Below are 12,211 nucleotides of genomic sequence, written 5' to 3'. Positions count from 1 at the left end.
ATAATAATAGCAGAAGAGAAAATTAACTCAAGACTGCCATGGTTTTTGGCTCAGACAGGATGTGAAGCAATGTGCTACATCTTCTGGAATTATCAGATTGAGGAGGCATTTATATGCCAGATTTTCATCACATTTATTCTGAATTTTAAGTCATCTGTGATGTTGACTGACTGCTGTAAAGTGCCTTGGATTTGAAGGCCCTTTAAAAATTGAGAACATGTAGCATTTCTACTCAGAAATGCATGAAATCTGTGCCAAGGAAGCTAATACAGCTATTGAAGTAAATGGAAATTATGCAGTTTAATTGAAGTATTATTAGCCAGTGCCAGGTAGTTCAAATATGATTAGCTGGTTGTCCAGTACATGCCAAATTTTTATGTTCAGATCTTCTAAAGCAAAAATGTTGAATATTTCTAATAAGCTAATATATGCACAGACTTTCTCATATGGATTTTTCAAAAATATCAGTAGTGTGAAACCAATGAATATTTCATTACATCTTGAGATGCCTCAGTCAACAGTAACTGGATTCCTCATGTCTCTTGTCCAGGAAACCAGCTTTGGAGAACTTTTGAAGAAGGTAAAGATAGTATCACTTAAGAATTCTGTTTGGAAATATTTCCCTGCTGATCATAGAGAAACACCAGAGTATTTATAATTTATCTAAGAAGCACTATTTGAATATATAATTGCTAATCTGTAAAATGTAAAAAGGGGAAGTTGTAGTCAACCAGATAATATCTGTCTTATCTGCAGTTAACTGATGGAGTTGGAGTATTTTTGTGTGTTTGTTCAACTACAGTCTACAAATGAGCTGAAAAATAATGTGATCAGATAGGCATTTTTATACGTTTCAGAACAACTCTTAACTTAGGAGCCACCACTAGAATCGTTCTCCTAAAGCGTTATGATAAGGTAGATAGTTTCTTCCCATCTCTTTTGATCGTCTTTGTCCCTGTATTCATTATTAAAAAAAAATCATTACTTGTATTTTGATCTCAAAACAGTGTAGAGCCTCTAGGAAAGAAGCAGCTTTGGATGTATGAATGGACCTGTCCAGTCCTGTGGGCTTTACTGAGCTTTTGGGTTCAGAAGTAGAGTGTAGAGCACAGTTGCAGCTTTTACCTTGGAAGTCGCGATAGTTGTGATACCCTGCAATAGAATATTTTTACAAGCTGAATCTCTGATCCTAAAGCAGAGAAACTAAGGAGAGCCAAGCTTATGTAGCCATGAAGTTTAGGTTAGGTGCTTCATCACCTAATTTCATGTGTCATCTGAAACTGGACAGCCTTCCTTGCCTTTCCTACTGTTCTTTAAAATTGTCAGCAAAAGTGTATCTTTCAGGGAGGAATCCGGTGTGACTTTCTTAAATAAAAGTGTTTGTAGAAGTCTTGTTTGTGATTTTACTGGTTAAAGAAAATGTCAACCTAGTCAACATATTTTGAAAACTAAGGGAGTTCCTTTTTTCCACAAAGAAGAAACATTCCATGAAGCATTTATTGCCTTGTGAAATGAGCAAATCATCAAGTTATGTAATATTTATGGCTTAAGTACTATCTGCTTTATCCTGTTGCTCTTGGGAGGCCAAAATTCTCCTAGCACAGGAGTACTTAGCAGCAGCAGATTTAACCAGTCCTGGACTTTCATGAGGGTGAATTGGGCAGTGTTTTAAAATTTTGGAGACTGTTAGAATTAGGCAGTTTCTTTCCCTTTGCCTGCATGTAACAGCTGAGTGCCTTGCAGAGGTGTAGTAGCTTTGCTGCCAAAGGTTTCAGTGGGTATCGTTTGGCACCAGAGCTAATGCTCAAGATGCGTGTGATGGCCTCACCCCTAGATCACTTCTTCACTTGCCTTCAAAAAGGGCAAGCAGGAGGGTCTGGGGAACTACAGCCTGGCCAATCTTACCTCTATCCCTGGAAAGATGATGGAGCAACTAATTTAGAAAACTGTTCCCCAGAACAGCAAGGTGATTGGGGAACTCATGTTCCGCTGACCCTGATGACCTATGATGAACTGACTTTATTTCATAAGATCCTCAGAAAGAAGCTGGTGAAGTATGGGCTGGATGAGCAGATAGTGAGGATGATTGAAAACGGTCTGAGCAGACAAGTTCAGAGGGTGATAATCAGCTGTGCAAAATACAGTTTGAGGACAGTAACTGGAGGCATACGCCAAGTCCAATCCTGTTCAATGTTTTCAGGAATGATCTGGGTGATGACACAGGTGGCACTCTCAGCAAATTTGCTGATGACACCAAACCAGGAGGAGCAACTGATATGCAGAGGAACCTCAGTAGGATGGAGAAATAAGCTTGACAGGAACATAATTTAGTTCAGTGAGGGCAAGAACAAAGTCCCACACCTGGGGAGGAGCAAACAGATAATGGACCATTATCTGTGAGGACCACCCAGCTCTGCAGAAAAGTGGTGGACACCAAGTTGACCATGAGCAGCAATGTGTCCTTGCAGTAAAGAAAGTGAATGGTATCCTGGCATGCATTAGGAAATATGCCAGCAGGTCAAGGGAGGTAGTTCTTAGCCTTTGCTGTATCCAGTTCTACGCTCCATAGTACAAGAGACATGAACATACTGGAGAGATTCTAGCAAAGGACTGACAAAGATACTTAAAGGACTGGATTATCTCTCATTTGAGGGAAGGCTGAAAGAGCTGGGATTGTTCAGCCTGGAGAAAAAAAGGCTCAGGAGAGACCCCATCACTGTGTGCAAATATCTGAAGGGAGCAGGTAAAGAAAGTAGAACAAATTGTCATCATAGCCATTTTAAGTTGTCACTGTAGTCCAGATTTAAGCTGATTCTTGGTTTTTTAACTCTGATCTTAGACTGCTGGGATGGGTTTAGATTTTTCATTTTCATATTGATTTTTTTTCTGTCACAAAATAATATAAATTCATAGAGCATTCCCTTTGCAGAATAAGTCTTCTCGTGTTTAAAGAGTTTCAGTCTTTTGGAAATGCTGAGTGTTGTTCATCAAGTACTTTGGTAATCATTGCAACTCACCAAGGACTGCAATAGTACCTCAGCTATGGCATTGTCTTTACAGTACCTGCAAATTTTCCCTCCTTGAACATCTGCTACAACTCAAGAAGCCTATAGTGCTGATGAGGTGCTGTTGAATTTATGTATTTCTACATCATTTCACCTCTGTAAGTAGTATAGTTTGTAACTGCCTTGCTAAATTTCACATGAACACGATTTACATTCTCCGGGACCAATTCTAGATGTGGCATACCTCTTCAATCATCCCTAACAAACATCTATGAAATATACCTCAAGTGTTCTCCCACTCTCATTTCATACTATGATAGCTGAAATGTTACCAGAATCTTACTGCATCTCCCTCATCTCACAAGATGACTTTGTAATTACAAAGTGAAAATTACTAGAAGCAGATGTGTAAAGAGGGAGCTTCTCCATTTCTTGGTAGTAAGATGGCCCCCACTAGCAGGGGAGAATGCCCTAGGAACAGTGGGAGCCCCCAAAATTTACAGAGGCACGTATGTTGGAAGTTAAGAGCTATTCATATAGAAACTTGGAGCTATTTATCTGGCATGCAGACATCTTTTTCCTATGCAGTAAGACTTACGTGTAAACAGTCATCAAACCCACAATGCTTATTAAGCTACTTCTGGTTTTCTTCTTTTTTTTTTTTTTGGTGATAATGCTGCTTGATTTGCACCATGAACCTTTATATCTACTTATGCAGAGAGTACTCTCTAAGATACTGACCTTTAAATGAGTGTTTAGCCACCAAAAGGCAGTGAGGAGCTGACTGCTGCAGATTGAACTCTGAAAGTACAAAGATAACTATTCTTGATTGGGCCAAGGAATACCACATAGTTTCCTCAAGAGTCTGAGTCTGGTATTGCTGTCAAGGGCTCTGGTTTTTCAATTTACATTTAGTAGATTGATAGGTCTCCCCCATCATCTTCATCCTTAGTGTTCAAAGGAAACGTGTTCAGGATTTGATACCAATATAGTAGTACTGATGGTGAACCAAGCACTGCATTTCTGTGAACTTGTGCAGTATGTCTGCTTTGTCTGATGTTTTTTTCAATGATCCAGGGCTATCAAGCCTACAGATCCAGCCACATTGCAAGGCCATAGATTCTCACTAGTTAATAACCATCAGATTAGAGAGAAGTCTGGCATTTATTACTTTTTAATAAGAATGATTCAAAGGCTGCTCTATGCACATAAATGAAAGAGATTCCTTATTTGTAGAAAACATCTATCATCACCCTCAAACTTAGGAGCAGAGGCCATTCTGTGCTGTTTGCCATTCATAGTGCTGGAAGGGAACACCTAACAGCAGTATTAGCATAATACAGTCTTCTGTGAGCTGCAGCCATGCATCTAGGCAGTCACTGGATACATCAATAAGGCTTTTGAAGAATCATTGAAATCTTTAAGGCCCTTTTCTGCTGCATATTTTAATGGCCTTGCTTGGATTAATTGGCTCAGGAGCAAGCTTTCATATTGTGGGGTGGGTGGCAGGTTTGATATGTTAAGCATCAATTTAATGGATGAAAATTATTCAGGCCCTCACAGCTGGTCTGCTGTACATACTAGTTTGTAAATACTGATTGCTGTTTTCATCTTAATGAGGGATCCACTTATCCGATTTGGGGTTTAGATTTTGCTTTTTCTGCCAAGTTTCACTCTCTTTCCTTCTAGCTGCATACAGCCTGATTTGTTTTTGAAAGGAGGGGAAATTCTATTGGTTTACAGTATTTGAAGAAAGAAGTGTTAGGCTAGTAAAGGCCATGTAAATTGATGGCTTTAACGTGTTAGATTTTGCCATGTAAAATGGAGACACATTTCCAGGGCTATAGTGGCTTCTAAAACTTTTCTAAAGAATGCCCATATTTTGGGAGTGGACAGAACAGCTACCTTGGGATTAATACCCTTTTACCTAGAACAGTGTTTTGCATCTTCAAAGCAGGATGTCTTGCTGCTGCTGTCTTTAAGAAGATTCTGATCTATACTTGTAGCTTTGTGCTAACAAAGCAACTTGGGGATGGATGGTCTCCATTATCCATGAAAGGTGCTTTGTGTGTCTACAGAGTAGATACCACCCCTGAGGGGCAAAACATTTTAATCTTACAGGTACGGAATGTGCACAAGCCATCTCATACTTGGGAACTGTGGTGGGTTGATGCAAAGTGCCCACCAAAACTGCTCTGCCACTCCCCTCCTCAGCTGGACAGGGGAGAGACAAAAAAAAAAATGCAATGAAAGACTCATGGATAAGGGTAAGGACAGGGGAGGTCACTTGCCAGCTACTGTCATGGGCAAAACAGACTTGACTAGGGGTAATTAATTGATAATGAGAAATAAAAATTAAATCTTGAAACACCTTCCCCTTACCCTCTCTTCTTCACAAGCTCAATTTCACTAACGATTTTCTCTACCTCCTCCCCCACAGCAGCACAGGGGGTCAGGGAATAGGGTTGCATCAGGTGTTGTCTCTGCCCTTCCTTCCTCTTCAGGGGGAGGACTACTCACACTCTCCCCTGCTCCAGCATGGGGTCTCCCACAGGAGACAGCCCTCCGTGAGCTTCTCCAACATGAATTCTTCCCACAAGCCACAGTTTTCCACAAACTGCTCCAGTGAGTATCCCCCACGGGGTTGTCAGTCTCACCAGCAAACGCGCTCCAGTGTGGGCTCCTCTCTCCATAGGACCACAGGTCTGCCAGGACCCTGCTCCAGTGTAGGCTCCTGCAGGGTCACAGCCTCCTTTGGGGATCACCCTGCTCTGATTTGGGGCTCCTCCATGGGCTGCAGGTGGATCTCTGCTCCCCCATGGACCTCCAGGTTCTGCAGGGGAATCCTTTCTCTGATTTCTGAAGCACCTCCCTTCCCTCCTGCACTGACCTTGGTGTCTGCAGGATTGATTCCATGACGTATTCTCACTCCTCTGGCGGCAGTTGCTGTTCTGTGGTTGGTTTTTTTTACCCCATTCTTAACTATGTTATCCCAGAGGCTCTACCACCATCACTGATGGGCTCAGCCTTGACCCATGGTTGGTCTGTTTTAGAGCCAGCTGGCATTGGCTCAGCCAGACATGGGGAAGCTTCTGTCAGCTTCTCACAGAAGCCACCCTTATGTCCCCCTACTACCGAAACCTTACCATGCAAACAAAACGCAGCAACATGGCTGGAAGAGTGATAGGGCAGCTGAGTAATTCTCAGTTATTCTTCTGTTCCTTGGCAAAGTTAAATCATCTAAGTCTTTGTATGTGTTGTACAGAGCATTTTTAAAAGCTTTAGTGATGGCTTCGCAGCAATCACAGTCATGCTGCATTAGTAGTTATTCTTATCATCAAATTTTTCCTAATTACTAACTTACTTTTCCATGGTCCATTTTGGTGTTATTTTTTTGTTCTGTTTCTTTGAAAAAAATATTATTTCCTTTTACTTGTGTTAGCCTTTTATATACTGAAAAGTCATTATCTTGTCCTCTCTTAAACATCTTATGTCTAGACTAAATAACCCCAATTCTTCTGCTGTTTTCTAATGAGCTCTATTTTTAAGGCAGCCATTAATTTTTTGTTCTTTTCTATTTTTCTTGCCCATGTATTTTTTGAAATGCATTGCCTGTCAACAGGGAACTGCCAGGGCTGAAATAGAATATATGAGTTCAACTCAGTGTAAAAAAAATTAAAGTAAAAATATTACATAATAAGTAACTGTGTTGTCTGATACCAGCACATTATTTATAAGCTAGAGCCTGAGGCTTTTACTGTTGTTCTTATGGTAAGTTTGAAACTTGCTAAAGAAGGCACTTTAATAAGTGCAGCAGAACTCTCTCGACACATCTGCAGTTTCCCATAAACGGCACCTCACTCACCACTGCCTGCTGCATTTCTTTTCCCTCCCTCTCTCCAAAAATGCTCTTGTGGTCACTTGGCTCTGATAAAATCCTATGCAGCTGTCTCCCAGTTCTTACTCCAACCTGCATTGGTAAACACTGTGCCAAGCACTCAGTGGTTTTTTTATGCAGAAGTAGCAGCAAGATGAGACTGAGATGACAGTAACAGAAAGTAAAGGCATGCCTTCAACCAATTTTTTGTTTCTGTACATTCGGTTTTAGAAGAGACGTGTATAGAGAGGGAGTGTTGTACACCTCTGATGCTGCATCAGTGGTGCTCAAGAGTCCTCAGCCCAATGGAGGTGACAGGCAAGTGCCTTTAATCACAGCCAGTTTGGGCAGGTACTGCTAACAGCATGGTTGGCTGAATTAGCAGTTCCTGCTGGTGCTCTGATGCTGAAATGGCTCTGTGATTGCCTTGCTTTAACTGTCTTGTCCAGATTCGTGCACATTTAGATCAGCTCAACCTTTACTTCATACACTCTAGCTAAAAACTCCTTCCTCAGATACCATACATTTCAAACTAATTAAAAGCTGGATAGCAATCTAAATAGCCATTAAGAATATTCTTGAGCAAGGATGTTTCTAAGGATGTTCTTCTATTGAATAGTCTTACCCTAATGTTTCAGTATCTTTTATTAATGAGCAGTATGATAGTGCATAGCACTTTCAGAGGGTGCAAGATAAGAAAGCTGAAGATAAACAAATTAATGTTACAAATGTCTTTCCAAACTATTTACCATTTCACTGGAAGTCATCATTCTGTTCTTGATTAGGTATTGAAGCTTGCCTGCACTGTAGAGGAAGTCCCCCCAGATGACTCCCAGTAGATAGTTCTGTCTGGTCTTGACCCATCTGCTACTTAAAATTTGAAACGTTCAACATGAATTTTTGACGCTTATTTATAGATTCAAATGAGGTAGTTCTTATGCAACTGGGCCAAGACTGAGGTTTTAGTTCTCTTAAGGGTTTCTTGTCTTCCCAGTTACCATAGATTCCACCTGTACTATACCTCTTCCTTGTACCATGCCTTCCTATTCTGAATTGGTCCTTTATTCAAGGTCAAAGTGCTATATGAATTTTACTCCTAAATTTCTGTGTATTTTCTCAAAGACTGTCTCTTTCAGTTTCTTGGCTAAAAATCATTCAAGCTGCATTGCCTCTGTTGCTTCACAGTTATACCAAATCATATTCTCAGGTATATCCTTTTTCAGTTTAGACATATCCCATCTTACAGTTCATATGGAGAACCTCTCTCAAAATTCCTTATCCTGGCTCATTGCTTTCAGATTCACCTCTATCTCTCCATACTCCACTGCATGAAATACAATTAGATGTCATCTTTAATATTTTCTTCTGGTTTATTTCATGTCTCACTAGGCATTTCCTCAAACATTAAGATATTGATTTTTTCCCACCTTCATATGAAAAATAAGGATATTCTTGATTGCTTATTTTTCAGCTTGCTTCTCTAGTGAGCATCTCTTCAGTTTCTTCCCATAGACCTTACAAATCAGCTGCTGCAGTCCTTCTTAAAGATTTTATTCATTTTGATTACAGATTACTGGTCAGGTAGTTAACAATAGAATTGTAGGATATCTCAAGTTAGAAGGACCTTTAAGGACTAGGGAATCCAACCCTCTGCTTCTCTCAGTACTAGCTAAAACTGAACCGTGTGACTAGGAGCATCTTCCACAATTTCCTTGAGCTCTGACAGGCTTGGTGCTGTGACCTGTCTCTTAGTGAAGAACATTTTCCCTATCTGAAATTGCCCTTATGCATCTTCATTAGATTTCTTCATGTCCTATTGCTGTTCACCAAAGAGATTATGTTTCTATGCTACATCTGTGTTGCATACGTTATGCTGGGATGTGGTAGCTTTTTTCCTAACTGGTTTGTATGGTGCATCAAACTGGTAAATAATGTTATCTTCAGATTAGGGAGATACTTGTCCAGAAATGTAGCGAATACTGAGAGGGCATTAATTAAAATGTGTGCTAGCAACTAACTGGTAAAAGCAGATTCATACCATGGGATTATACCAAATATGCCTTTGGAAAACATGATTGCAGGTAGGCTTAGAAGGAACTTTCTCCCAATTGCTTGTCTGTCTAATAAATGTTGGGCTCTGAGTAAGGCTATTACAGATTTATGTTCTGAAAGTAAGTAGAAATAACACTAGAAATTATTGAGATTTTATCCTGTCAGTATTTTCTGAGGGGAATCAGACTAGAGGGGCAAGATTAGCCGTGGAATTATTTTTCATATGCATTATTGATGAAGGAAAAACTAGAGGAAACTGCATATCTGGTTTTGCATAGCCAACGTTCATAAAAGAATAGGAACTCTGTTTGCACTAAACTCATTAAAAAGAGATTGGAAGTTTTTGTAAAAGCTAAAATACCTGGGTAGGAGAGTTGTGTCTTGGTTTTTAACTGAAAAATACAAGGTATGATTTAAAGACTGTTCTAAAAAGCACTTGAATTTCCTAATAGCGGTGGAGGGAGGTGGGAGGAGACCTGATATTCTTCTGTAATAGGAATCTAAGAACTGTTACTGGAGAGATTGGAAGGAAAGAAATCAAAATGACAAGTTTGCTTTTCATGTTCAAATCTAACCGAAAGTTATAAAGTGAACAAGTGGCAAAAAATTATAAGTTAATATGTTTTTTACAACGTAAAGCTTTTTTAACACAAAGAGGTAGGTGGAGCAAGGAAATTTCAGTCTTTACAGTTCTGGGAGATAAATCAAACTTTGTAACTATTTGCAATTGATCCTACTATCTTAGGTTTTCAAGATCAAAGCAGTGCAACTGGCAGGAAAACTTCTTCCAGCCTTCAACACACCTACAGGTATACCATGGGCAATGGTGAATCTGAAAAGGTAATGAGTTTTCTTTTGTGAAATGTCTTCCTCCCTCTCCCTCCAACTTAAAATTAATAATGGCATACATCAGTTTTTCTTAGTAGTGGAACTGTAGAAAATGCAGACAAATTGTCATTCTGGGCACGTTAGAATAATTTTGATAGAGTTCAGCACGTTCTAACTCATAACTGCAATACATTTTGATCCTGGGTTTTTTTTATGATTCTGTCATAAACATTCAGTTTGCCATTGGACCACACAGTGTATTATTCTGTGTGTTGCTCTAGAGCTTAATAATTTTTTCTCTACTCATTACAAAATCTGTTAAAAATCAAAGTTGTTTGCAGGACATGGTTGAACTTACTGGGTTTTCTGTACTGTTTGAGGTGTATGTTACCTTTAGAAGATTCCCAGCATTGAGAAGATGATGGGACTCTGAAGTTACTATTTCATTTTACATTTTAGCTTGGGGTCTGATGTGCTAAAGTGAACTGTGGTCTGTGCAGATGGAGAGGCTCCTTTACATAACTCAGATCAGACTGAACTTAAATGGTCTGCATTGCCTCATGGAAGACAACTGCCTTGCCTAATTTATGTTGTATTGCTTGCTCAGTGCTAGGATTTCTCTCAGATTTTGAGAGTGTTTTTGATGCAAGGCATTCTTTACATTTTCACTACGTCCTTAAACAGTAGCTGAATTGGGATGTATATCTAGATTGTGTGTACACTTACTCATAACTAAAATAATTTATGATAGGAAGTAGAAGTAATCTTCAGAAATATGTAGTTAATTACAGAAATTAAAAGACCCAATCCTGACAGGTGGTGAAAACTCCCAGATTAGATTAAACCAGAGGTAATTTAGGAGTTAGGATTAACAAGATGGTATCACTTCGAGTGCAAAAAATAGATATGTCACACTTTCTGCTGATTCTTTAGGTGAGCCTGAGGAGCTCATATATTGTGCCAATAGTAAACATTCTGTATTTCTATGTAGATACAAGATAGGGAAGCACATCTCACACAAGTACAGGGAACACAGCAGATCAGCAGGACAAGGCAGCAAATGCTGGCACCTTCAAAACTTGTGTTACCTTGATTCTTGTTCTTAATAACATGCAGTGAGTAAGGAACAACTGTGATTGAGCCCAGTGTTAAGTCATCATATTTGTGTGACTTCATGGTATTATATTATTTAAGCATAGGACTTTTTGTTGATGAGGTTATGGTATCTTTATTCCAAAAAGATCCAACCAGTGAACCAATTGACCAATCAAATCACAACTCCTGTAATCTTAAGTGTGGGTTAAAATATTGTTGTTGCTTGCTTAATTGGCTGTGGTAGCTGTGCTGTGCACAATAATTCTGAATTTTCTGTTGTTTTCTTCCTTTCTTTATGCATATTTGTTGGAATTCAGTGGTGTTGGTCGAAACTGGGGCTGGGCTTCTGCTGGCAGCAGCATCCTTGCTGAGTTTGGTACTCTGCACATGGAATTTGTCCACCTTAGTTATTTGACAGGAGACCCTGTATATTACAACAAGGTGAGTCTCAAAAATCAATATTTTTTATCATACTTCTTATCATAAATTTCATCAAAGGAGAAGTACTTTCTATATTGAATTCTACTTCCATTCTTTGTAGCAGGTAAATATCTTCATGCTTGTATTTCTGTTACCAAATAGTTGTATTTTTCAGCTAGAAATGTATGATAACACAGGTTTTCTTATTTGTTTCAGAATACATTTAAAAATCATTAATTTTAAGCATGTTTATGTGAGCAGTCCTTTAAAACCAAAAATGTACAAATCTGAAGAAAGCCCTCAAGAAAGCTTGTGGTTCAGATTAATAAAATTTGCTACTAAAAATGAAAGAAAAATAAAAAATATTAGATTTAACTTTGTGCAGAGGCAGCCAAATGTTGTTAGCGGTGAACCTGATTCTTGATTTAATTTAGGTCATGCACATTCGGAAGTTACTTCAAAAAATGGATCGTCCTAATGGACTTTATCCAAATTATTTGAATCCGAGAACAGGCCGGTGGGGTCAGCGTAAGTATTCTTATTTTATTAATTCCTAATTAGAAGTCTACTTCTTACTTTGTTGCTGAGTTGGAGATCAGAAAATTTATTCTGTAGGGCACAAACAGCATTGCTTGATAACATAAAAGACAGAAGGATAGCTTGAACTTGAAATCTCCTGAAATGAATCTTTGCCTGTCTCTGAAGTCACAGAGCTCACTTTTGAGGATACTTTCTGAAAACAGCTTGCTGCTTAATCTGATGCCTCTCCTTATGTTTATCAGTCAATAAAATCTTCAGTAATAAAGAATAAGGCTGAAGGTATTTCCTCATTTTGATTCTGTTCCTGGTTTTGTTCTGCAAACCATCTGGTAAGTGGATTATTGTAAGGTGACGTGCATTAATGCATGTTTGTGGTGGTTAAGTTGTGTTAGGC

The 12,211-nt window shown here is 39.1% G+C and overlaps 1 protein-coding gene across 1 annotated transcript in view; it reads left to right on the top strand.

Moving 5' to 3' along the window:
• Positions 1-12,211, top strand: part of MAN1A2 (mannosidase alpha class 1A member 2) — a 133,337-nt gene that overhangs the window by 76,297 nt on the left and 44,829 nt on the right. The window contains exons 6-8 of the mRNA XM_005420589.2: positions 9,680-9,774; positions 11,175-11,298; positions 11,712-11,805. Of these exons, the coding sequence (XP_005420646.1) occupies positions 9,680-9,774; positions 11,175-11,298; positions 11,712-11,805 (313 nt within the window). The remainder of the gene's footprint in view (positions 1-9,679; positions 9,775-11,174; positions 11,299-11,711; positions 11,806-12,211) is intronic.

Source organism: Geospiza fortis, unplaced genomic scaffold (assembly GCF_000277835.1).
Source record: "Geospiza fortis unplaced genomic scaffold, GeoFor_1.0 scaffold1, whole genome shotgun sequence".
Lineage (NCBI taxonomy): Eukaryota > Metazoa > Chordata > Aves > Passeriformes > Thraupidae > Geospiza > Geospiza fortis.
This window is presented reverse-complemented; position numbering and strand designations above follow the sequence as displayed.